The sequence below is a fragment of the Mandrillus leucophaeus genome, unplaced genomic scaffold (genome assembly GCF_000951045.1).
Source record: "Mandrillus leucophaeus isolate KB7577 unplaced genomic scaffold, Mleu.le_1.0 Scaffold376, whole genome shotgun sequence".
Lineage (NCBI taxonomy): Eukaryota > Metazoa > Chordata > Mammalia > Primates > Cercopithecidae > Mandrillus > Mandrillus leucophaeus.
In genome coordinates this window covers 814,347-840,989 of record NW_012103987.1, presented here as the reverse complement: position 1 = coordinate 840,989, position 26,643 = coordinate 814,347, and the positions used below count along the sequence as shown (strand labels likewise).

The 26,643-nt window shown below is 35.6% G+C and overlaps 1 protein-coding gene across 1 annotated transcript in view; it reads left to right on the top strand.

Moving 5' to 3' along the window:
• PRKG1 (protein kinase, cGMP-dependent, type I) overlaps positions 1–26,643 on the top strand; it is a 1,334,865-nt gene that overhangs the window by 1,074,105 nt on the left and 234,117 nt on the right. Inside the window, exon 6 of the mRNA XM_011990275.1 lies at positions 19,135–19,212. Coding sequence (XP_011845665.1) covers positions 19,135–19,212 — 78 coding nt within the window. The remainder of the gene's footprint in view (positions 1–19,134; positions 19,213–26,643) is intronic.

The window sequence follows — 26,643 nt, the reverse complement described above, 5'->3', positions numbered from 1 at the left end:
AAAAAAAAAAAAAAAAGACTGTTCTAATTTGGGTATAAGATATATAAATAATCTCTAAGAACAAAAAGTAGAATGAGAATGATAGAAGCTGCAATTATGAAACCAAAGTATGCTATGTTAAGGATGATCTTTATATTTGGATGATGGAGGGATAATTTATTAGACAACTGGATTTTATAAGTAGAAATGGTAGTGAAAGAACATTCCAGGATGAGAGAGTAACAGATGTGAAGCCCACAAAGGAAAAGGTATCCACAATACAACTAAGGTCCTGAAATGGCTGGAGTATAGAGGGAGAGGGGGTATTTAAACAGAGTCAGGGTCTTAAATGTCACAGCAAGAGATCTGAATATTATGCCATGGAGAATATTGAGCACTTTAAGTTTTTGAGCATGAGTTGCAGGATTGCAGCAGTGTTTTGGAAATCACTTTCTAATGACAGAAATGAGTACACTGTAGTGGAGATTCAATAAAACTCAAGACTTCACTTCTCTGTTTGTGTCTGAGTAGTTTTTCTAGGATTATTGTTACTAATCCGTTTTTCTGTTTGTTTTTTTTTCTTTCTTAGACTAAGGAAAACTGATTGTAAGATTAGTAGAAAGTCAAAGTGTGAGCTTAGGCTTTCTAAAGCAAACTTGGATTTAAATTTTGTTTCCAAAGTTTACCAGGTGGGTGATCTTGGGAAAATTATTCAACCTGTTCAAGTTTCTGTTCTGTTCTGGTAAAATAGAGATCATAATACCTCAGAGAATCATTGTCCTAATTGAGATATCCTTAACACATTGTCTAGCATGTGATAAATGTTAAATTAATAGTAGCTATTATTTTTTATGGTGTAAGTTACCATTGGTGTTTAAAAGTGAATATTTATAGTTAATATAAAATATTTAGTCATATTGTATTCAGGAAAATTAGCAGAATTTTAATTAATCATTTGTATTTTTTTTTTTGTCTTTTTTTCTTTTTCCTTTTTGTGGAGAACGGGGTCTGGCTATATTACCCAGGCAGGTCTCGAACTCCTGGGCTCAAGCTATCCTCCTGCCTCTGCCTCCCTGAGAGCTGGGATTACAGGCGTGAGCCACCGCGCCTGGCTCATTTGTATTTTTTTAATTCCCCCTTTTTCACTGCTGGAAATAGGAAAATAAAAATTCAGGATGTGATCTCAACCCCCTCATGGTCCCACTTAAATGCAAATAAATTAACTACTAGGGCTTCCATAGTAACCATGTTCTAAAAATCTGTGATCACAACACTTGCTGAATTGGACATATTTCCATAAAGTAGGTAACAGCCTTTCTTCATGTTTAAATGGTAAGGGTCCTGTGTTTTCTTTTTAGTAGTGGGTGTCTGCAGAGACTTCCTGATGTAGTCTAGGTGCAGGAGTTGAAGGCAGCAGTGTGGAAGGAAGTCTTTATCTGTAAGGATGGTTGTCAGGGAACCACTACTTTGTTAAATTTTTTCATACTTAGGATATGGGCTTTATCCTGGCAGGGAGAGAGACTGGGTCTTATATCTATACCCAGCATTCATTCCGTACTCCCACTTTTAGTATACTAATATTACTTGAGATGGATATATGAGCCCAAATCCCACCTTAGTACTTTCTAGTGAGTGCAAGTCATGCACACATCTAGAGTTCAGATTCCCTTCCCCTTGATGTCAAAGCACCTGGGAAGGAAACACTTTAATGAGAAGATTGCCTGGTGACTATTCAGTTAAAGCCAAAAGAAGTGGCGAATCTAAACGCGTAATTCATTCAAGTGCTCAAGGTTGATAAAACATACCTGGTCAAGGTTGATAAAACAACAGCACACTTCTCTGTGATGACAGAAAAGCTTATAACCCTGAGATCTGTGATCTCTAACTTGCACACACATGTTACTCATGAGTGTTTTCTCTTAACTCTCTCTTTCTGGCTTACATTGCTAAGCGAGCTATTTTTTGTTTTTTTGTTTTGTTTTGTTTTGTTTCTCCTTAGCTATGTTTGTATCACCTTTTTAGCTACTTTGCTATTCCCAGCCTTGGAGACAGTCTCTCCTCCAGTTCTATGCAGTTTGAGCTACTGTATGTCCTTGAGTCTATCATTACAACTACTATTACCAATAATGACATGTATCCTGAAATCATAAACTCTAAAATTTATGTAAAACAGGAGCTGTTGGGGGAGGGAGGATTATAAAAGTAATGCAGGAGTGTTTCTAGGGCTCTACCAAGTGGGTTTGCACAAGTGGTAAACACATTGAAATGCTACTGTACCAGTCAGTACATATCCTTTGCTAGTAACCCTCTGACTGCTGCCTCAGCTCATTCTGGAGGCCTCTAAACCATACCATGACCTAGGAAGGGACCTAGGACCCTGTGCAGCCTGTGTCCTTTCTGACTGGTTAGTGCCCTTAAACTGCTACTTATTAAATATTCTGTTTACTACATTTGGTATTAACTCTGATAAATACACTAATTTCACTTTCTGGGGAGAAAAAAAAAAAACACCTTTTCTTCCTTTGTCTCCTAATTGTTGAGAAGCACTCAAGTCTCACCAGTGCACTGCTTCTGAGTAGTTATATGGCATATTGTAGAATAAAAAAGGGGGCAAAATCATAAATGACTCTGTACCTTCAGCTCTGAGCAAGACTTCTCTCAAACCAGCCCAGACAGAAACAAAAAATCCTTACCATAAGAACTGCATCCTCCAATGTGTGAGGAGCCCTTTTCTCCCTCATGTCATTTAAATTCTCTCTACTTTCCATTCTTTATTGACCTCTAGCACTCAAGATGCCCTTTAAACTAAATAGTACCTTCTCATAGAGAAATGTGAAATGTTTATTTTAAACTCCTAAAGAAGTAAAATATTGAGTAAATTCTACATACATTTGACCTGCTCCACTGTTTTTGCTATAGGGTTCATGAGAAACTGTGATCAACCTGCTTTTTTTCTTTTTGAGTACTGGATTTATTTTGGTAGAAACTTCAATACATATTTACACTTCAGATGGTGACTCTGAAACACTAAATTGTGTGATTCCCTGTAACACATTTCATAATCCGTCAAGGCAAACGATTTTCAAGTTCTGCTGAAGCTAATTGCCTTTATAAATTGAATTGTTAAATTTGAGTTATAGTTTAATTAGGTGGAGTAGAATGCTTGCTGGTCTACTCTATAAACAGTTTTATTCTGTTGTGAAATGAATAGGTCTGAAATGAACTAAGTTTAAAATAGATTTTTGGTGTTTTGTGGGCCTGCTTTGATGTTACTCTTAGTAATTATATTATGTTAGTATATTTGCATCAGAAGTCTCTGAAAGGAAATAGGAACAGTTTGACTTCCTCCTTTGCTAATTGACTAGGACTTTCAGTATTGTATTGAATAGAAGTTGTCAAAGTGGACATCCCTATCTTATTCTGGATCTTGGAAGGAAAGCTTTTAACTTTGTCTCCCTTAAGTGTGATGTTAGCTGTGAGTTTGTCATATATGGCGTTTTTTGTTTGTTTGTTTTTGTTTTTGTTTTGTTTGTTTGTTTGTTTTTTGAGATGGAGTCTCACTCTATCAGCCAGGCTGGAGTGTTGTGGCGTGATCTTGGCTCACTGCAACCTCCACCTCCTGGGTTTAAGCAGTTCTCCTGCCACAGCCTTTCGAGTAGCTGGGATTACAAGCGCCCACCACCATGCCCTGCTTATTTTTTTATTTTTTTATTTTTTTACATTTTTAGTAGAGACAGGGTTTCACCATGTTGGCCAGGCTAGTTTTGAACTCCTGACCTCAAGTGATCTGCCCACCCCGGTCTCCCAAAGTGCTAAGATTACCGGTGTGAGTCACCACTTGTATTGAGGTACATATCTTCTATGCCTAATTTGTTGAGAGTTTTTATCATCAAATTGATGTTGAATTTTGTCGAATGCTTTTTCTGTGTTTATTGAAATGATCACATGGTTTCTTATCCTTAATTCTGTTAATGTGATGAATCACTTTTATTGATTGACAATGTTGAACCATCCTTGCATCCTTTGGATGAATCCCACCTGATCATGGTTAATTATTTTTAAAATGCTGTTGAATTCAGTTTGCTAGTATTTTGTGGAGGGTTTTTGCATCTATATTCATCCAGAATGTTGGCATATAGTTTGTCATTTTTGTTGTTGTGTTCTTGACTGGTTTTGGTATCAGGGTAGATACCAAATGTAGATACCAGGGTAGATATCAGGGTAGATACCAAATCAGGGTAGATACCAATGTAGAATGAACTTGGAATAATTCCCTTCTCTCTAATTATCTGGAATAGTTTGAGAGGAATTAGTATAGTTCTTTAAATGTTTGGTAGAAGTCAGCAGTGAAGCCATCAGGTCCCACACTTTTCTTAGATGGGAGATTTGTTATCACTGATTTAATCTTGTTAGTAGTTATTGGCCTGTTTATATTTGCTATTTTTTCATGTTTGAATCTTTGTAAGTTGTATGTGTCCAGAAATTTATACATTTATTCTAGGTTTTTCAATTTTTGGTATACAATTATTCATAATAACTCTTGTGATCTTAAATATGTAAAATCCTAAGAGTCCTTCAAAAATTCTTAGAATTAATGAATAAATGTACTAAAATTTCAGGATACAAAATCAATATACTTAAATTGGTAGCTTTTCTGTACATTAACAGTGAACTATCTAAAAAAGAAATAAAGCAATCTCATTTATATAATAATAGCTACACATAAAAATAATTTAGATAACTAGGAATAAATTTAACTGAGGAGGTAAAACAAGATTTCTACACTAAAAACTATAAAGCATTGATGAAAGAAATTAAAGAGAACAGAAATAAACAGAAAGATATTCTATGTTCATGGATTCAAAAATTAATATTGTTCTATTAAATATTGTTGAAATGGCCATACTACCCAAAGTGATATGCAGATTCAGTGTAATTTCTCTCAAAATACCAAGGGCATTATTTGCAGAAATAGAAAAATTAATCCTAAAGATTAATATGGAACCACGGAAGACCCTGAATAGCCAAAGCAATCTTAAGCAAAAAGAACAAAGCTGGAAGCATCACACTACCTGACTTCAAAATACACTAACAAGATATGGTAACCAAAACACATGGTACTGGCATAAAAACAGATACATAGATGAATGAACAAAATAGAAAGCCCAGAAATAAATCCACATATCAACAGTCAACTGATTTTCAACAAAATGCCAAGAGCACAGTCTCTTCAATAAATGGTGCTGGAAAAACTGGATATCCACATGCAGAAGAATGAAACTAGATCCCTATCTCTCACCATGTGCAAAAATCAACTCCAAATGGATTAAAGACTTAAACCTAAGACCTAAAACTATGAAAGTACTAGAAGACTATTTAAGGGAAATGCTTCATGACATTCATCTGGGCAATAATTTTTTGGGTAAAACCTCAAAAGCACAGGCAACAAAAGCAATAGTAAAAAAATGAAATTACATCAAACTCAAAAGCTTCTGCCCAGCAGGGGGAACAATCAACATAGTGAAGAGACAGCCTACAGAATGGGAGAAAATATTATCAAATTATACATCCAACTGGGCATTAATGTCCGGACTATATAAGAAACTCAAACTACCCAACAGCAATAAAAAAACAAATAACTTGATTTAAAAATGGGCGAAAGATCTGAATAGCTATTTCTCAAAGGAAGATTTAGAAATGGGTAACAGGTATATAAAAAATGTTTTAATCACTAATTATCAGGGAAATGTGAATCAGAACCATGATGAGATTTCAGCTCACTCCAGTTAGAATTGCTGTTATCTAAAAGATAAAAGAAAACAAATGTTACTGAGTATGTGGATAAAAAGGAATCTTAGTCTTGGTGGGAATGTAAGTACATTTATATGGAAATAGTACATTTATATGGAAAACAGTATGGAGGTTCCTCAAAAAATTAGAAACAGAGCTGCCATATGATTCAGTAAATTCACTATGGGGTATGAATCCAAAGGAAATGAAACCATATATTGAAGTGATATCTGGAATTCCATGTTTATTGCTGCACTATGAAAGATATGAAATCATACCTTGGCTATTGTAAATAGTGCTGCAATGAATGAATGGATTAAAAATGTGGAATATATACACAATGAAATACCTTTTATCTATAAAAAAATAAAATCCAGGCATTTGTGACAATGGATCAATCTGGAGGACATTATGTGAAATAAGTCAAACACAAAAAGCTACATACTACGTGATCTCACTTATATGTGAAATGCGAAAGTTTATTTTATAAAAATAGAGAGTAGAATATTGGTTACCAGGAGCTGGGGAGGGTAACAAAAAGGGAGGGATGGGGAAAGGTACAAAGTTACAGTTAGATAGGAAAAATAAGTTTTGGTATTCTATTGCACATTTTAGGTAAAAATGATATATATTTCAAAATAGTTGAAAGAGGATTTGCATGTTGTTACCACAAAGAAATGATAAACATTTAAGGTAATAGGCTGCTAATTACCCTGAAATGAACATTACACACGTATATACATGTATTGAAACATCACATTTTACTTCATAAATATGTGTAATTATACATCAATTAAAAGAAAAACTTAAAAACATTTTGGAAAAAAAACCCAAAAAGGATTGAAAATCCATTACGTAAACAATGTCATTGAAGAGCCCAGTTAAACATTAAAGAAAAAAAAGGAAACAAAAAAAAAAAACCCAAGCATTTGTGGAATTTCAGCCCAGGTTATCCCTTCCTTTGTCTGATATTCAGGATAAGGATTCAGATAGTCCAGGCAGCCAGTGCTAGGTCAACAGTTGTCTTTGAATCATAAACTCTGAAGCTGTTCAAGAGGCTTAAAGGATAATGATATGCTCTAACTACCAAAGACACAAAGAACTCAAAAAATATTTGAGATTCAAAGAAAGAAACCAGCAGTGCCAGTTGTACAAAAGCCTATGTAGTTATCTTGCACTGTGAGAAGTGCTAAAAGTTTGTGTGGAAAATTGGATACTTGGATATACCAAAATGTAATTATAAGTGATTGCCTTTTGTCATAATGTGGGGAAGGTAAGGCAGAAGATTGAGGAAGAAGATCAGAGAGCTCGATAAAGACAGAGATGAACTGAATCAATGTGTCATTTACTTAAAAGGAGATTATACATTCTTTTAAAGAAGTATTAGTACTTTCTACCTATGCACACCTTTAAAACGGAAATAATTTTTAAAATGACGGAACTCTAATACAAGTATTTTTATTAGTGATAATTACTAAGAATGATTTGATGTAGAAGCCAAGATACTTCATTGTTCTGAAAGTTCATGGCTTTTGTAAAGAAAGGAAAGTATTTAGTTTATCAAGGTGTTGTTTGTTGTAGTAAGGAATACATTTTACATTTCGGTCTAGTACACACATAGTTATTTACATGCACAAAGCAAACACTTTTCCAGGTTATACTTATCTTACTACATGTGCTTTACTTGATGTTTTCTGTTTTATTCCATTTTTTAAAAAGATGATGTTTGCAGCCCTCTAACAGATTTCTTGATACCTTTAATGGATTGCATAGAACAAGGGACACAGCAGCATACTCCCAGATGGATTTACAGCTTTTCTAGGTTCCTTAAACGCCATAAAAATGCAAAGCTACCAGTCATTTCTGTTCATCCTGGTGACAGTCCTGTTAATTCCTTTAAGAAGCTTCATCTGGGTCCACTGCAGGAAATCTTTATACCTTTGTGTCAACTCCAAACTGCTTGAGAGGCAGACATACAGCAGTTCTGACTCTCAGCCAGTCTGTTGGCTTACTACATTTGGGTGCAAGTCACAAATTAATTTTCTAAATTGTTTACATAGTACCAGTACTTCTTGCCCTAAGTACTTTCACATCTATTCCTTTCATCCATGTGGGAACTAGTATGAATCAATCCCAGCACCTTGATAAGGCAAATTTAAATTATGTGTCTTTGGGATCTGACCATACATAGCCATTCAGGATGAGGCTTAGACCTGTCTGATATTCTATCCCCACAATATCTTTCCTATCTAGTGGGGGTCAGGCTGATTTATAGAGCAATCCAAGGGCTTTAAATACAAGTGGGTACCTCAGTAGAAACAAGGTCCTGAGACTACCATCAAGGTAGATAGAAACGTAATGATTCAAGTAGAAAGGACCCAGCACAAATGCCTTGCCGTTAAAATGTATCGCAACACCAGAAAGAGCAAGGCAAAATTTAAGGTGAACTAATTTGATAAACAATGTTACAGGTATGTGAGGAATGTTTCATCCAGGGCTGCTGTGACATAAAGGAATGTGACAAGGGGCAGCTGTGTACAGGTAGATTCTTAGCAATGGAGGTGACACAGACTCATATTTGTGGCCCAGCTATTTGTGTCTTAAATAACCTTGGTAAGCTAGGCAAGTTTGGTGTCTCGAGGGACAATGATGGGCAGGCTCTCTATCCAGAAGTCTTAGATAACTATACTTGATGATTAAAAGAAAAACAAACATTTTCTGTCTATACTTGGGTGGCTACCAAGGTGTTTAGGTTTTCTGGGCGCTCTGAGTCAGCCCCAGAAGAGTGGAGGGACTTCATTGATGATTAGAGCTCTCCTTGTTTGATATCCACATTTTCACTCCTGGTAGCATGATGGTTCTTGCAGGGAGGGGAAGGGCTCTGACTGTGGTTATCTGGAAACCATCCTTCCTTCCCATGGTGGAGTGATCCTGGTGAAACTTTTAAGCAGTCAAAATGCATGCTGATGTTTGCTGAGATTCTGGTTGTGACTCTTTACGATGTGTTTCTGTATTCCTTCTCATCCACAGGACATTAACTAGGGAGATCTCTGAATTTTGAATACAAAGTAAGGTTGGAAGTAAACTTTACTATTGTGGTTTTTTTGTGATAGAGAAGAGAATGGTAAAGAAGACATTAAACTTTAGATTGTTCAGAGGTTGAAGGTCACTGGGTTAATGATACTAGATTTGGAGAATGACCCAATATAAATAAATTCATTTCTACTTTATGAGTTATAAGATTCAGTCACTCTGACCTTCTTTTTTTATGTAAACTACATGTACTCATCATATGAGCACCTTTACATTTGTAGAGATAATTGTACCTTTGCAAACACTGTTCTCTGTGCATGGAAACCCCTTCCCCCTTCTTCCCCATCCAGTGAGGAATCACTGCCTGCCGGGGAAAAGCTTTGTATTACAGATTATTTGTTTACAGTTCTATCTCTGTACACTGAAATTGCCCTAAAAATAATAAAAGTAACAATTTATAGGTATATTGTGGTTACAATATGACAGACACTGTGTTTTGTTATTATTAACTCATTCAGTCTTCACAACGATCTGTTTATGGAGGTATGGTTATATTTTGCAGAAAAGAACATGGCATAGGAAAATTAAGTGACTTTCTTAGGGTTCCAGAGCTGGATTTGTAACCAGGGAGCCTGCCTCCAGTATCTGTTTAACCACAATGCTATGCTGACTCTCTAATTGTTGACTGCGCCTTGTGTATCTTTATAACCTCAATGTCAAGTGCAGTGTCTCATTCATAGGAGGCACACATAAATAATGTTGGTTTAGTTAATGAAATTAACAAAAGGCTGCACTCTCCTAACCAGGTGGTGTGTCTCCTCTGTGCCTGAAGTTCAGACTTGGTAAAGGAGGATTTTATACATTAATTTGAGAAGATCTGGAGGCAAGTTTTTATCCTGCCCAAGAAATGTAGGAAAGTACTGGATATAAATAAAGGGAGTGTCCTGAATGGAAGATGAGATGTAGCACTTAAATAGAAAAACTCTGTAGTATGAGAGATGTGTATTCCTGATTATCTCAGATGTCTGGTAGGTTGGGACAGGGTAGTGATGGTATGAGGAAGGAAAATTAGAAAAAATGTTCCAGAAGTTATTTATTCTTTTGATATCTTGCTTAATTTGTGGATGATGGCTTAATTTCCTATTCTTTTAGAGAATAGGAAAGAGAGCATATTAAAATTATAACCTGAATGAAGTTATCTATTATCCAAGAAAACAGTTCATAACAGAACAACTCCTTTCAACAATGTTTTTTTTCCTTCCTTTCTTTCTTTCTTTCTTTCTTTCTTTCTTTCTTTCTTTCTTTCTTTCTTTCTTTCTCTTTCTTTCTTTATTTTTTATTTATTTATTTTTTGTTTTTTCCATGAGTGAGAAATGGCCCATTTATGACAACTTTTGTGCACTGAAAAATATTACTGCCCTAGTTCTGTGATGAAATCTGGGTGACCATGGATTAGAGATCAGAGTGAGAAGACCTTCTGGTTTCCAGATGTGATAGCTAACTGGTTCCAGAATAGATTTTACCTAAAACTTTATATTCCAAACCACCAAAATCCAAGGATAGCAATGGTGAGAATTTTATGCTGTTATGAATAGCTTTCAGTCTTTCTTGGCATCTCTAGATAATCTAGGACCAGTCATATCTAATGGACAGAGCTTTAACAAATACGAAAGTCCATAGTCAAGAAATGCCTTGCTTGTTGCCTACGTAGCTAGCATGTTTTTTGATTAATCAGGCTGTTTGATGATTCTGTTCTACATGAAGAGGTCTTGCCTTTGGAGTAAATCTGGGATATTAGGGAGAGGTAAAAATTTCCTTTGAGGAATTGACTGATTTTGGCTTCAAAAAGGCAGGTCCCAATATTTTAAATAGTGTTGTTCTTCATCTTAATGTAGGACTCTTCTTCTGAGATATATCTTCTGAAAGAATGAGGTACAAATCATGACCCAAGATCATATTGATTAATCTTAACTCAGCAGATTTCCAATGATTATTCCCGTTTCAAACATTTATTAATCATGCTTTAGTTGAGATGTACATGAGATATACATGTATATGTACATATAAATACAGTGGGCATACAAAGGTGGTTTATATTTATTGCAGCTATTTTTATAATCAGTATCAGTTACCATAGTATTAGTAATTGCTTGAATTGGTAATTGGCCTGAACGACATATAACCTAATCATTAGAAAAGTGTCAATTATGGATGATCTATGCTTTAATAAAGACTTAAGCCTAACTCCAAACTGAAATATAGAGGAAATAATGATGTAACCTTGGACTGAAATAATTTAGGGTGAGAATTTATTTCAGAATGATATACTGTGTTTTAGTTTATATTAACTGACATTCAATGAGAGATTACATTACATTCAGACTGAAAATGAAATTGCTAGTTACAATATGGTAGATTTGATATCAATGACTATGACTGTGATCTAACAAAAGAAAATAAATCATTTATATTCACCAAGGAGTCACCATCAAGGCCTTCAACAACCATATCCAGTGCCATAGTATGCCTCTGTCACATGTCATCAAATATGTGTAGAATTTTAAAATACCTAAATGTACATTTATATATTAATATTGAATTCTGAGAACCCAAAGGCACACAATATTAACAAGGAAAGCCATACTTTATTTTCTAGCAGCAATGAGAAGACAGGCTTTTTTAACTCACAAGTTTTAGAAATAAAATTTCAAGTTATTGTCTTTGGGGAAATGTATTGCTTAATTTAGACATGCTGTCAATTTTCTTTATCTATCCTCCAAATCTCTGATTTATAACTCCGTTTTCTTATTTGAAATGAAGAGATTTGGGCCAAATCTATCTTCAATCTAGTTATTCTTCAACAAATATATATTGAATGCCTATTTCGTGTTAGGCACTGTTCTAAGTGAAAAAATGAATATAGCATAAGACCTCCAGGTGATGGGGGGAGGAGTCACAGATAGCAAGCAAAAGAGTAATAGTTTCAGGTCATAAAGAGTGTGATAGAAGGTTCTTCTCACAGGAGGCTTTGCTGTGGTTTGCAGTTATGCTGGTTATCAAGCAGTCATTAAAGCATGCAGGAACATTTTGGCAGCAGCAAATCTTTGGATAGCTTTTATTTATTTATTTATTTATTTATTTATTTACTTATTTATTTATTTTTTTGAGACGGAGTCTTGCTCTGTCGCCCAGGCTGGAGTGCAGTGTCGCGATCTTGGCTCACTGAAAGCTCCTCCTCCCGGGTTCACACCATTCTCCTGCCTCAGCCTCCTGAGTAGCTGGGACTACAGGTGCCCGCTACCACGCCCAACTAATTTTTTTGTATTTTTAGTAGAGACGGGGTTTCACCTGTGTTAGCCAGGATGTTCTCGATCTCCTGACCTCGTGATCTGCCCGTCTTGGCCTCCCGAAGTGCTGGGATTACAGGCGTGAGCCACCGCACCCGGCCGGATTTCTTTCTAATACCATGGAAATACAAACAGTAATGTGGGATACAAAGTGAATGGGGTCGGAGTGCACATTGGTAAGACTGGCCAGAAAAAGGCTTTATGAGGCCCCAGTGATGACAGCAAGATAATGTCAAAAATCTTAAGGAGGAGTGCTAAACAGAGGACCAGTTGAGTGCAAAGTCCCAAGGAGGGATCCAGCATGGCATATAGGAGTCACATAAAAAAAAGCCAACGAGTCTGAAACAGAATCACAAGGGTGATAATGGGAAGGGAAAGAATGGAGAAGTTAATAGGGGTCAGAATACAGATAATTTTACAGACCACAATAAATTGTTTATGATTTTACTTGCAGCAAGAAGCCATTGAAAGATTTTAAGCAATCAGGTGTTTTCAATTGATTTGTTATTTGAAAGGTCACTTTGATGGCAGTGAGAAAAATACAGGGGATGATTTGGGTATGATGAGTGGGCAAGTGACAGGGAGACCAGATAAGAAGACATTGCGAAAGTCCAAGATAAGATTTTGTCTTGAACAAGGGAAATAACAATGGAGATAGTGGAAGAATATTGGGCTTAGCGCATGAATTGGAAGTAGAAGGCTTTCTAATGGACTGACTGTGGGCAATATTAATGATGGGGATTAAGGAAGACTACCTCATTTGTGCAATTATTTTTGAGTCCCTACTATGTTCCAAGTACAAGGTGAGGCACTGGGGATTTTATGTATGGTGAACAGAACTAGACACAGTTCTTGCTTTCAGAGAAGTCAAAATCTGGTGAAAAACAATCATACAAGTCAATAAATACAAGCCTAGAAAAGGGCAATGCAATATAGCTATGTGGTATTGTAAGTTCATACAATGGAGAGACCTAATTTAGCCAGAATGTGTGTGTGTGAGTGTGTGTGTGTGTGAGAGGGAAAATGTGTGTGTGTGTATGTGTAGTGGTGGTGGTAAGGGTGGATATGCCAGGTGAGAGAAGGCTAAGATCTGAAAGAAAAATGGGATATAACTAGGGAAGCAGCACTGAAATATGGCAGTAGGAGTGTTCAGGCCTGATGGTGGCACAGTCAAGGAACAAACCTCAGAAGGCTGGCAGGGCTAGAAGGCAAAAATCAGGAAAAGTGAGAAGAGGTTGGATACTATGGCATCGAGCAGACATGGTGTTGTAGGCCATGTTCCAGAGATTGGCTTTTATCTTAATAACTATGGAAACCTTTGAAAGGAAACTGTCTAATTGCTAAGGTTTCTTCTTACTCTAAATTCTGTATATTTCTTTGATTTAATTTGAGATATGAAAATGGTAGAGCTATAAAATGACCTTCAAAAACCAGTGAAAGTGCTGGCATTTGATTAACATAATTAGAGAGCCTCTTGAAGAATCAGCACGCAAGATCATCTTCCCCTCTGGTGCAATTAAATGTTTCAGAATAGCTTAGTCATTACAGTCCTGGTGTTATGACACCATGAATATTATCTTTCCCAAACCTGGAATGCCTTTGGCCACTGTACTATAAGTTGTTCTGTGACCCCTGGATTTTATGAGCTCATGCAACATGGACATAAGTTCAGTGAGTGTCTGTGTAGGTAAATAAATATTTATATGGCAAGTGTGGGTGTTGAGTTATGAAACACCATATCAGATGATATTAAGAAGATGATTAGATAAGTTTCATGAATTAAATAGACTAGACTATATCTGGATATCATTGCCAAACTTTCAGCTTCTTAAGATGAAGAGATTAAGAATATAAAAACATTTAGAGTAATTGCAATGAGCTGGGGGCAGTTTTGTTCCCAATGGAGTAATTAGCGATGTCTGGAGACATTTTTGATTCCTACAACTGGGGTTGGGGTGCTACTAGCATCTAGTTGGAAGAGGCTGACAACTCTGTTAAACATCCTGCAGCAAAACTGGATGTACAGGACATCTCCGTACAATAAGAATGAATGGCCGCAAAATGTCAATAGTGCTGAGGTTAAGAAACCCTTACTTTCACTCATTTTAATATATTACAAATAATTTTGGTTTTCTGAAAGAAAATAACTATCACATGGATAAGGATATGCTTTTTAAAAGGAGATGGATGAGGGGAATGAGCTCACATAAGTTAGGAGTTCTTCAATTTTTGGGTGCTTTTTATTTGTATTTTTCTACTTTTTCCAAAATAATTGTATATTCACTAGTATTATTTGATCATAATGAGCTGCTTATTTTCCTCTTTCTGGGGTGCTTTTCACCTGCTGGTCATTGGTGACCTCTTCATCCTTCTGTTGGGGCTCAAGAATCCTCCGTGGAGAAGCTCTTGGGAAGTCACATGTCTCCCAGACTGTGCTCTCACACATATAACCCTGTACTTATATACAGGAAAGCATTTTGCATACTGGATTATTTTGGCATTTTTGAGTGATCTTGAATTAGGAACCAAGTGAGAAACAAGACAAAGAGTAGAATACATTGAGGCAAACATTACCATTATTACTAATAAAATCTGGGTTACAGGATGTACCTTTGGTATGACAGCCAGCTAGTCTTCCCAAATTGAACCCTATCATTGTGCAGAATTACCTGCCCTGTCACAGAAGCTCAGACAAAGGCAAACTTCACTATTGTGGAGAGAAGAGCCTTCGCCCGGAGAAGCAGCAATGCCAGCCCTCTGTGGGAAGCTCCCTTCCATGAGGAAAAGATGAGAAGTTGAGATGAGCATACATAGCTGTTTACTTCCAAGTTTATGAATCAGATAAGTCATGCCACTTTTGCTGGTGCAGAGTGAGGAAAGGGGAAGAGAAAGGTACTTAGTTTTACTAACTGAGCTTCATTCACATGGAAGGAAATATCAAGAATAGGAAAGATGTTTTCTCCCCCTTGCCCCAAAGCTACAACTGCAACTCTGCTACTACCTTTGCTACACAGTACAGTATCTACTATGTGTGACTATTTAAACTTGAATTTATTAAAATTAAATAAATTTTAAAATTCAGTTTCTCAGTCACACTGGTCATATTTCAAGTGCTCAGTAGCCCCATATGTCTTGTGGCTACCATAATGGACAATACAGTTATAGAACTTTTCCAGTGGATGGTGCTATTATGAGATTTTACCCTACTCATCTTTGTATTATCAATGCCTATAAAAAGACCTGCCTCTGAGGCCCTCAGAAACGTTTGCTGGAAAGGCACACTGGCTCATGCCTATAATCCTAACACTTGGGGAGGTCAAGGTGGGAGGATCACTTGAGCCCAGGAGTTTGAGACCAGCCTGGGCAACAAATAGGGAAACCGTATCTCTACAAAATAATAATAATAATAATAAATTAGCTGGGCATGGTAGTGTACACCTGTGGTCCCAGCTACTTGGGAGGCTGTATTAGTCCATTCTCTTACTGCTGGTAAGGACATACCTAAGACTGGGTAACTCAGAAAAAGGTTTAATGAACTCACAATTCCACATGACTGGGGAGGCCTCACAATCATAGCAGAAGGCAAAAGGCACTCTTACATGGTGGCGGACAAGAGAGAATGAAAGTCCAGTAAAAGGAGAAACCTCTTATAAAACCATCAGATCTCATGAGACTTATTTACTACCACAAGAACAGTATGGAAGAAATGGCTCCCATGATTCAATTGTCTCCTACCAGATCCTTCCTACAACACATGGTAGTGGGTACTACAATTTGAGATGAGACTTGAGTGGGCACATAGAGCCAAACCATATCATTCCACACTGGCCCCTCCCAAATCTCATATCAAAACCAATCATCCCTTCCCAACAGTCCCCCAAAGTCTTAACTCACAGTAGCATTAACACAAAAGTCCACAGTCCATAGTCTCATCTTAGACAAGGCAAGTTCCTCCTGCCTATGAGCCTGTAAAATCAAAAGCAAGTTAGTTACTTCATAGATACAATGGAGATACAGGCATTGGATAAATACACCCATTCCAAATGGGAGAAATTGGCCAAAACGAGGGGGCTAAAGGCCCCATGCAAGTCCAAAATCCAGCAGGGCAGTAAAATCTTAAAGCTTCAAAAATGATCTCCTTTGACTCCGTGTCTCACATCTAGGTCACACTGATGCAAGAGGTGGGTTTCCATGGTCTTGGGGAGCTGCACCCCTCTGGCTTTGCAGAGTACAGCCTTTCTCCTGGCTGCTTTCATGGACTGGCATTGAGTGTCTGTGGCTTTTCCAGGTGCACTGTGCATGCAAGCTGTCAGTGGATCTACCATTCTGTGGTCTGGAGAATGGTGGCCTCTTCTTACAGCTTTGCTAGGGAGTGCCTCAGTGGGGACTCTCTGTGGGGTCTCACATCCCACATTTCCCTTCAGCACTCCCCTAGCAGAGGTTCTCCATAAGAACTCCGCCTCTGCAACAAACTTCTGCTTGGATATCCAGGTGTTTCCATACATCCTCTGAAATCTAGACGGAGGTTCCCAAACATCAATTCTTGACCTCTGTGTACCCACAGGCTTAACACCACGTGGAAGCTGCCAAGGCTTGGGGCTTGAACCCTCTGAAGTCACAGCCTGAGCTGTACCTTGGCCCCTTTCTGCCAGTGCTAGAGCAGCTGAGACACAGGGCACAAAGTCCTAGGCTTTACACAGCAGGGGGGGCCTGGGCCTGGCCAATGAAACCATTTTTTCCTCCTAGACCCCTGGGCGGGTGCTGGGAGGGCCTGCCACAAAAGACTTTGATATACCCTGGATACACTTTGTCCATTGTCTTGATGATAAACATTTGGTTTCTTGTTGCTTATGAAAATTTCTGCAGCCAGCTTGAATTTCTTCTCAGAAAATAGATTTTTCTCTTCTATTATACCATCAGGCTGCAAATTTTATCAGCATTTTGGTCAAAACCATTCAGTAAATCTCTAGGAAGTTCCAATCTTTCCTACATCTTCCTGTCTTCTGAGCCCTCCAAGTCTCTAGGAAGTTTCAAACTTTCTCACATTTTCCTATCTTCTTTTGAGCCCTCCAAACTGTTCCAGCATCTTCCTGTTACCCGGTTTCAAAGTCACTTTCACATTTTTGGGTATCTTTACAGCAGCACCCACTCCCAGTACCAATCTACTCCACTAGTTTGTTCTCATGCTGCTTATAAAGACATACCTGAGACTGGGTAATTTATAAAGAAAAATAGATTTAATGGGCTCATAATTCCACATAGCTGGGGAGGCCTCACATTCATGGAAGAAGGCAAAAGGCATATCTTACATGATGGTGAACAAGAGAGAATGAGAGCCAAACAAAAGGGGAAATGAAACCTCTTATAAAACCATCAGTTTTCTTAAGACTTATTCACTACCATGAGAACAGTATGGAAGAAACCGCCCCCATGATTCAATTATCTCCCACCAGGTCCCTCCTACCATCTGTGGGGATTATGAAAGCTACAATTAAGATGAGCCACAGAATGAGACCCTGCCTCAAAAAGGTGTTTGTTAAATGAATACATGAAAGTGGATTACTGCCATTTTGTTTTTCAAATCTGCATGTTGTAAAGTTCTTTCCATTTTAATGCAGCAAAACATGAAAATTGAACATAGATATCTTGTTAAATGGCATAAATGAGTTGAAGAATATGCATTCTATAATATTATTTTTATTTAGAAATAATTATTTGTATGCATGTGTGTGTGCAGGGTGGGGTGGTGGTGGTTAAAAGCATAGAAAAATGTCTTGAAGTGTACATACCAGACTGTATATATCATCTGGTGGTTGAAATTGAGGGAAAGGAATAAGGAATACCTTTTTCACTTAAAAATTTTGTTCCTAGAAACCTGAATTACTTTTGAGTAAAAAAATTAGCAAATTAGGTAGTATGTTAACTTTCCAGATACACTAAGAAAATAATGGCTCTTTTCAATGTCAAGTATTAATGAAAGGCAATTTTAAGGCAATCTTAGCACTTTATGTGTTAAGAAAAATGGTATTGAAGCATAAGGGCAAATAACACCCATCAGCCTAATGGATATTGCACGTAAACAATGAATTCTGTTTTGTTAGGAGTGTGCAAAATAATGTTTTATTTCCCAAAAATATAGCTCCTCTGCTATGCTGCAGAGAAGGATAGGGTCAGACGGCACAGTTCTCATTTTTCTGTTAGACCTCTTGACCCAGCAGTATACTTTCTTCCACCTCTCCTTATTGAAATTACTTTTGTTCATTGCAGAAGTAATCTTCACCCTAGAAATGGACCTAGTTGTGGTGTCCATGTCAGAATACTGATATACTGACTGTGATAATCCTTTTGCAGCCTTACCTCACTCCTCGTTTGATAGTTTATAAGCTCACAGATGCTGGACCAGAATTCAGTCCATAAAATTAAGACATTCTGTTTGACAGGGCCAAATCTAAACTGCTGAAGCAAGAACACTAAAGCATGAAGTGGTGCCTTAAAAAGTAACTAGGGCCATCTAACCCACAATAAAAATCAACCTGGTTTCAAATGAAGATTTTTACATGCTGTAACAATTTCTTAGGAAAAAAGGGCTCTCATTATGAGAATATAAAACCCAATGAAAATGACAAGTAAAATAATATAGAATTAGTAGTTTAATTAGCAGCTCTGCTGTTTTGTTTCATGCTCAGTTGATGGGAGAAAAGAATATTTTCATCGAACAATTGAAATGAATGAATTTAAAGATATGATATAATCACCTAGAAAAATGACATTAAAAGCAGTCTTGAAAATGAGCATTATAGAAATGTTATCTTTGTAAATATTGCATACATTAACTAATATTCATTATTAAATCATGCTGGTTCTAGGCTTGGATAAAATTCCATCAGGATGAATGTATCCTTGGGGGTTGATATTTGAAGAGGCTGAGCTGTTTGGTAGCTTACTCCTTGCTTAATTTTTTTTTCTTATTGTTTCTACTTTTCAGACCCACTATGAAAATGGAGAATATATTATCAGGCAAGGTGCAAGAGGGGACACCTTCTTCATCATCAGCAAAGGAACGGTAAGCTTTGGTGGCACAAGACAGTGATGCACTAGGGGAATCTTGGGTTGGTTAGTAACTCCAGTAGGAACACATGCAGAGTCTTGTGCTATATGAGTTCGTTTCATTTATTGACACAGAGAGGTACGAGAGAATGGATCTTACAAAAAATGATGCAGGAGGGAAAAAAAGGTGGAGCTTTGAAAGCAGTAAGTAGCCTACTTGCTAATAATCATAATATTAGATGGCACTGATATATTTGTGTGAATAGAAAGATCTCCATCATTAAAATAATATAATAAAGATGAAAATACCAGCTGGATGTGGTGGCTCATACCTGTAATCCCAGCACTTTGGGAGGCCAAGGCAGGCAGATCACTTAAGCTCAGGAGTTCAAGACCAGCTTGGGCAACATGTCAAACCCCATCTATACAAAAAGTAGAAAAAATTAGCTGGGCATGGTGGTGCATGCCTGTGGTCCCAGATACTTAGGAGGCTGAGACAGGAGGATTGCTTGAGCCCAGGAGGCGGAGGTTGCAGTGAGCCAAGATGGTGCCACTGCACTTCAGCCCTGGTAATAGAGCAAGACTTTGCCTCCAAAAAAAAAAAAAAAGGAAAGAAAGAAAGAAAGAAAGAACTTAGGTCATTTACAAAATTCATCTAGTCATTAGAAGCAGTAACATTGCTATAATGAAACATCTGGGCTTTGAAATCAGATGGCCTAAACTTTAATCCTGTTACAAAACTTAGTCATTTTAATGCCCTTAGGAAAGTTGCTAAATACTCTGAGGATGATAAGGATAGATATACACTAATGTTTTAAGTTATTTTCATAAATAAATATTGAAACTAAAAACTACTAAAAGTGATAAATTATAAAGGAAGGGGTAAACATGGGGTAGACAAGGGTTACGAATGCAAAATCATACTTTATTTCTTAAACCGTTTTAGTTTTTCATCAACATGAATTTATTTATATCTTAAAAGTACAAAATTGAGTGAATTCGAAAATAGAATTTTTTTAGATTAATACTATACTATTATATTACTAAAATACCTTAAATTTCTTTCTACAGTGAAATGATTTAAACTTATTTTTCTTTATTATGTATCATTACAAGGAATTCATATCTCTGTATGTACTAAGTATAGGAGGAGATGGAGAAGGAAATGCAAGTAGAAAGGAATTCATATGCCAGTTTCTGTTTTTATAACTATCCCTTTATAAATGAAGCCAATTTATTTCTTCTAATTTAACAAAATGACTGACTCTGCTAACTTATAGTTCATATATAGAGAGATTTCCAGAGCCACAGTGAATAGAATGAGGTGGAAGATTGTAAGTATTATTGAATCACAATTTAGATAATTCTCCTTGGATGAATTTTGGATCAAGTGTATGCATATGTCAATATTTGCATCAATGGCATGTCACACAAAAATGAAGAAAACAATATTTGTATTTTTATTATTCCTATTCTTTTGACTGATCTCTGAATGCCTGGGATAGAAGTAGAACTCAAGGCTGACTTCTTAAAAGGCATCATGAAATGACATGTCTGACCGCAGTTATAGTTAAAATTGTATCTTGTATTTTCCAATGTTAGAATATAAGAAAATGTTAATATTTTGTAGTTTATATGATAGATTGTTAGAGCTTATTATTTACTGTCTTATTGTTTAGATTGACTAAAGAATCAGGGAAAATTTAAAATCACCATGGATATAAATGATTCAAAAGATTGCATGGGGAATTTGTCCTGACATTCTAGATTTGTTTTGTCTTTACTACATTGCTAATTCTTTGCTGTGATGGAATGATGTGTTTGTCCTTTGAGATGGATTTCTGACAGGCTTTTGCTACCACCCTGTTAGTGCAAATTTTACTGCCTAAAAGTAGTGCTTTGTAACCAGTTTCAGCTGAAGACAGGTGCATTAGTTGTGCCTCTTCATGAGTTTCGTAGTAACTATAAGTAGAAACAGTGTGGAAATTATACCACAGGAACCATTTCCCTTGGCAATATTTCAGAGCACTCTGGGGATTCTGGGAGGGAAGTAATACTAATATATTAGACCCTCTTGACACTTTCAAGATCTTTTACTTTAAACCAGACATCAATTTCTGCTAACTTACTTTTCTAGGTGACACAAGTTAGCTGCTATGATTCTTAGTTATGTAAATTACATAATAATTATATTAATTTTATTCATTCTAATACTAATATACTAACAATATTAATTATATTGGTTCTAATTCTAACATATTAAAATCATTAAGACTATGTTACCATATGCAATAATTGGAATATATTAAGTCTTAACAAGCAGAAAGTAAGGTCAGCATACTTATGTCCCAATGGCAAACAGCACTAAAGACAGGTGAATTATAAGAGAGTAGGCTCAGTTCAGCAGGCAAATAAGTTGTAAAACTGGAATTTTCTACAATTATATGTTATATGTTTTTTTTAGGTGTACAGATGTCATTTTGTTTTCCCATGCATTTAAAAAATGTATAAAGGATAACCTTGGCCAAGATCTGTTTCTTGCTGCTACCAAACTGGCTTTTTCTTAGAAAATGCTGTGAGATAGAAGGAGACACAGCAGGGGCTGCCAAACTACAAATGAAATTCCCCTTGTTCAGTTCCACTTATTTAAGTGTAAAACAATTTTTATTCTTCCATTAAGCACATTCACACAAAGAGAGAAGCATTATAAAATAAGCTTTGCAATACTTGTTTTTCCCCCATTAAGCCTGTGCAATCTGATTTTTCTAAAACCTAAGGCAGAATGCTTGTAGTGATGATGGCTAAAGTACCTGGTGCTGCCTCAAGTAGAAGCTCAGTTAGTTCTCTATACTTCAATCACTGCATTACAGCTGCCTGGATACATGGCTTGCTTCTCCAACAGTGAACTATAAAGCACCAAAGATTCCTGCATTTGTCCCTGCAGTTGTGTCGCATCACAGAATGAACTATCTCTTTATAAATAAATCAAACGAAAATTGAACAGGATAGGTAAGTAAAGTTGCAGAGTTCTAATAATAGTTCAAAAGCATTTTGATTTTTCTGATTCCATTCAACATACCTTGTGTCCTACCATTAGAAAAAAACAAAGAGATTCAAAAATTCTTGTCTATCAAATGGCATTTAAAATCACATGGCTTTGCTTCATAAAATTAACAAGTATTTAAACATGTCAATTAAACATGTTGCCTTAACACAATGCTCAATGTTTTTTAATATAAAAAGTGTTCTGTTATGGAAATTTCATTTGCGTATGTATACATATGTTTATGTAGACATTATGGTGAACCCTCTGGAAAACATTTTTTTAAATATCAAGAACAAGATAAAGATATACATTATTACCAATCTTGTTTAGTGTGGTACTAGACATCTCAAATACTATAGTAAGTTAAGAAAAATAAATAATATTTGTAAATAAAGAAACAGTATTTATACATGATATGTTTTTAGTTTCATTTAGGATTTTTTGTAGAAATATATATTATTAAAATTAATAAGAGTTTAGCAAATTAGCATTATTCAGTACATTTTTCTTTATTAATGGAACTGTTCTATATCTCTACACAACCCAATATAATAGCTATTAGTCGCGCTTGCTATTAAAGTAAAATTATCTAACTTAACTTTAATGTTAATTTCTCAGTAGCAGTAGCCACATTGCAATAGCTGCTAGTGGTGACTGTATTGGACATTATAGAACTGGATATTTTACTATTAATGAATATTGAAAAAGCCATATCATTAAACGTATTCTACCATATTAACAGTCTAAAGAAAACTAATCACATTATCATGTCAAATGATGCAGTGAAAGGGTGTGACAAGTGTAACATCCGTTCATAATAAAAATTCTCAGCAAATTGAGAATATAAGAGAACTTTCTTGCCCTGATAAGTGGTATCCACAATATGCCTACAGTTCACATACTTAAGGTGAGAAACAGAGCAATCAAGAAATGAAAGGAACTGACAATAAAAGGAAAGTCTTTTCAACAAATGGTGATGGAACCATTGGTAATCCATGGACCAAAACAGGGGAACCTTGACCTAGACTTTATACCTTATATAAAAATTAAATTTAAATTAGTAATAGATTTAAAAGTAAAACAAAGCTATAAAACTTTCAAGAGAAATGTATGACTTGCGGCTAGATAGGAAGAGTTCCTAGACATGATACCACCAGCACAATCCATAAAGAAAAATGATAAATTGGGCTTTATCAAATTTAGAAACTTTTATTCTGTGAAAAACACTGTTCAGAGAATGGAAAGACAAATTACTAACAGGGAAAATTATTTGAAAAGTACACGTCTGGTAAGGGGCTTATATTGATCCTATCCTTTATTGATCCTATATAAAAAACACTTAAAAATCAATAATAAAAAAAAAACACTTAAAAATCAACAAAAAACACCGAAGTACCCACTTACAAAAAAAAAAAAAAAAATGAAGGACTTGGACACATCAGCAAAGAAGATACACAAATGGCAAATATGCACATGAAGAGGTGTGCAAAATGATTAGTCATTAAAAAGTTGCCTATTGAAATACTCAGATACTACTGCATACTTAATAGAAGGGCTAAATCTAAAAATAAAAATGAACAACATCAAGTGCTAGTGACGATGCAGAGTAACCAGTATTCTCATACACTGCTCCTGGGAATGCAAAATGGTAAAGCCATTCTAGAAAACAATTTGTAGTTTCTTATAAAGTTAAATAAACATTTACCGTATGACACAGCAATTACTCTTTGTGATATTTATTCCAGAGAAATGAAAATATAGCTCACACAAAAAACTCTGCATCAGTGTTTGTAGTATCTCTATTCATAATTGCCAAAACTAGAAATAAACAAATTATGTTATATTCATTCAATGAAATATTAGCAATAAAAAACATAAACTATTGAACCTTGCAAGAACTTAGATGAATCTTCAAAGCCTAATGCTGAGTAAGAAAAAAACATCTGAGAAGGTTAAATATTGTATTATTTCATTTATATGGCATTCTCAAAAAGTTAAAATGAGTTTGATGCAGAACAGACTATAGGGGTGAGGAATGAGAAGGATATGACTACAAAACATACCATGAAGGAGTTTCTGAAGGTGATGAAATTGTTCTGTATCTAATTGTTCTGGGTATTAGACAAAACTATCCATGTGTTTAAGTTCATACAACTATATTCCAAAAAAGAAGTAAATTTTACTGTATGATGGAAGTAAAATTTACTATATGATAACTTAAAAATTCATGTACCTTTCTAAATACTGTATCAAGTAACTAAAATATGTTTTTAAAATACTATTTCAAAAATCAAGTATCTAGGCATATCTCTAACAAGAAAATGTTCAAGTCTTTTAAGAAGAAAATTGTATTTAAAATATTATAATGAAGAGCAAAACACCAACATGGCAGAACATCTGAAAGAAAGAGAAACATATTGGGAGTTACTACAGTAGATATCAAGACTTTTTATAAGGTTCAGGTAATGGAAAAAAACGTGGCCTTAATTTGACAGAAAACCAGACAAATATGTCAGAGTAAGAATGGTGAGCCCAGATAAAGATCCATTATAATATGGAAGCTTGATTTAGGATAGCGTGGACACTACAGATATCACAACTGGTTATGCATAGGGACATAAATAAAATGGGATCCCTAGCTCACACCATACACAATGCCACTTTCAGATGTAAATGTGAAAAGAAAAATTAGGAAAAAATTAAAAGATAATTGGGAGAATACTTCTATTATCTTGGGATAAGAAAGGATTTCTTGAATAAGATATTTTAAAATGCAAACAGTAAAAGATAAAATGGTTAAGTGTAATTACATTAAAATTAATAAATTTGTTCAACAAGACATCACAAAGATGGTTTAGACAAACCACAGTCTTGTGAATGAACAACAACAAAAATAAAGATAATCAGTCCAATAGAAAAATAGGCAAAAAGTATGATCAGACACATAATCAAAAGAAGCCACAAGTGGCTCAAAAAATAAGATGATAAAATCTCCCACCTCTATTGATAATAAGGGAAATGCCATCTAATACTTACTTTTCTGGAAAAAAAATCAAAGTCTGACAATATTAAGTATTGATAACAGTATAATATAATATGCGTTTTCATCCATTGATGGTAGAAATGTCAGATTGTACCAAGAGTGAGTTAATATTTAGTAAAATCGAAGATGCATATACTTAATAACCTTGTTCTTTATTCATAAACGTTGACCCTAGTGAACTCTTAGCCATGGACACTGGAGCACATGTATAAGAATGTTCACAGTAACGCAGTTAATAGTACAATAGAAACAAAATATAACAAAAATAAAACTGGAAGCCACCCACATTTATATCTACAGAATTAGTAAATTGCATAATAGTCATATAATGGAATACTGTTTAAACAAAGAAACTAAATTTTAGCTTTTATATGAACATGGGTGAATCAGAACCTCAAGAATAAGGGCCCAGTAACTTTTATTTTAGATCAGACTCCCTACTGAAGATTCCGCATCTATAAAAGCCTCGTCAGCATACCAATTAGTGTCTCTGTGATACAGCTTAGTGGTAAGGAAAAGTGTTAAAAACTGAATTTCCATGGTTTTGAAACACTGTGTGGAGGAGTAATGAAATGGATCAGTGGAGAATAATAATTGAATTTCCTCCACCTTACACAGACCTTCTTAATACTTATAAAAATTCTGGTCTTTGACATCTAATCTCTAGATTCAGAAACGTGAAGCATAGTATTATTAAATGTGTTTAAGTGTTTTTAGCATTGTTTCAATAAATTAGTTTTTTACTTCATCACATTTTCCAAGTAGGTGAATTTTAACTATTTAACCTTTCTGGATGACCAAAAGTCAGTTTTATGAATGTTAGTAGAGCTTGAGGGAGATATGAATTAACACAAAGGTACAAGTTACTCTATTTTTGTTTTCATTCATGCAACAAAAATATTATCACTTGCCTTCTGTTAAGTCACAAGCCCTGGGTGTTCTAGGCTATCTATCTTGTTAGTAATGACACATTCTGTTAAAACAATTTACAACTATTTATTGAGTGCTTATTATAATTTGCGGAGATGCCAAAGAAACACAACTTTCTTTTAAGGGCACTTTATTTAGTATAGTAAAAAAGGGCATGTATGTAATTTATACATCTTTAGAAATAGAAATCCTACCAAATGAAGCATATGAATTATGAGGGATATAGTCAGTTAGAACCATGCAGGAAATCTTTATGAAAATGTGATGTGTCTTCAAATGAAAGCTGGATTCTTCTCAGGGAAAGGGACAGGCTTATCCTAGAGAAACTAGGATATGGATGTGGAGGCATGTAAAAGGCTGTCATTTCAGCAGAAAGAAAGAAAGAAAAAAGAAAGAAAGAAAGAAAGAAAGAAAGAAAGAAAGAAAGA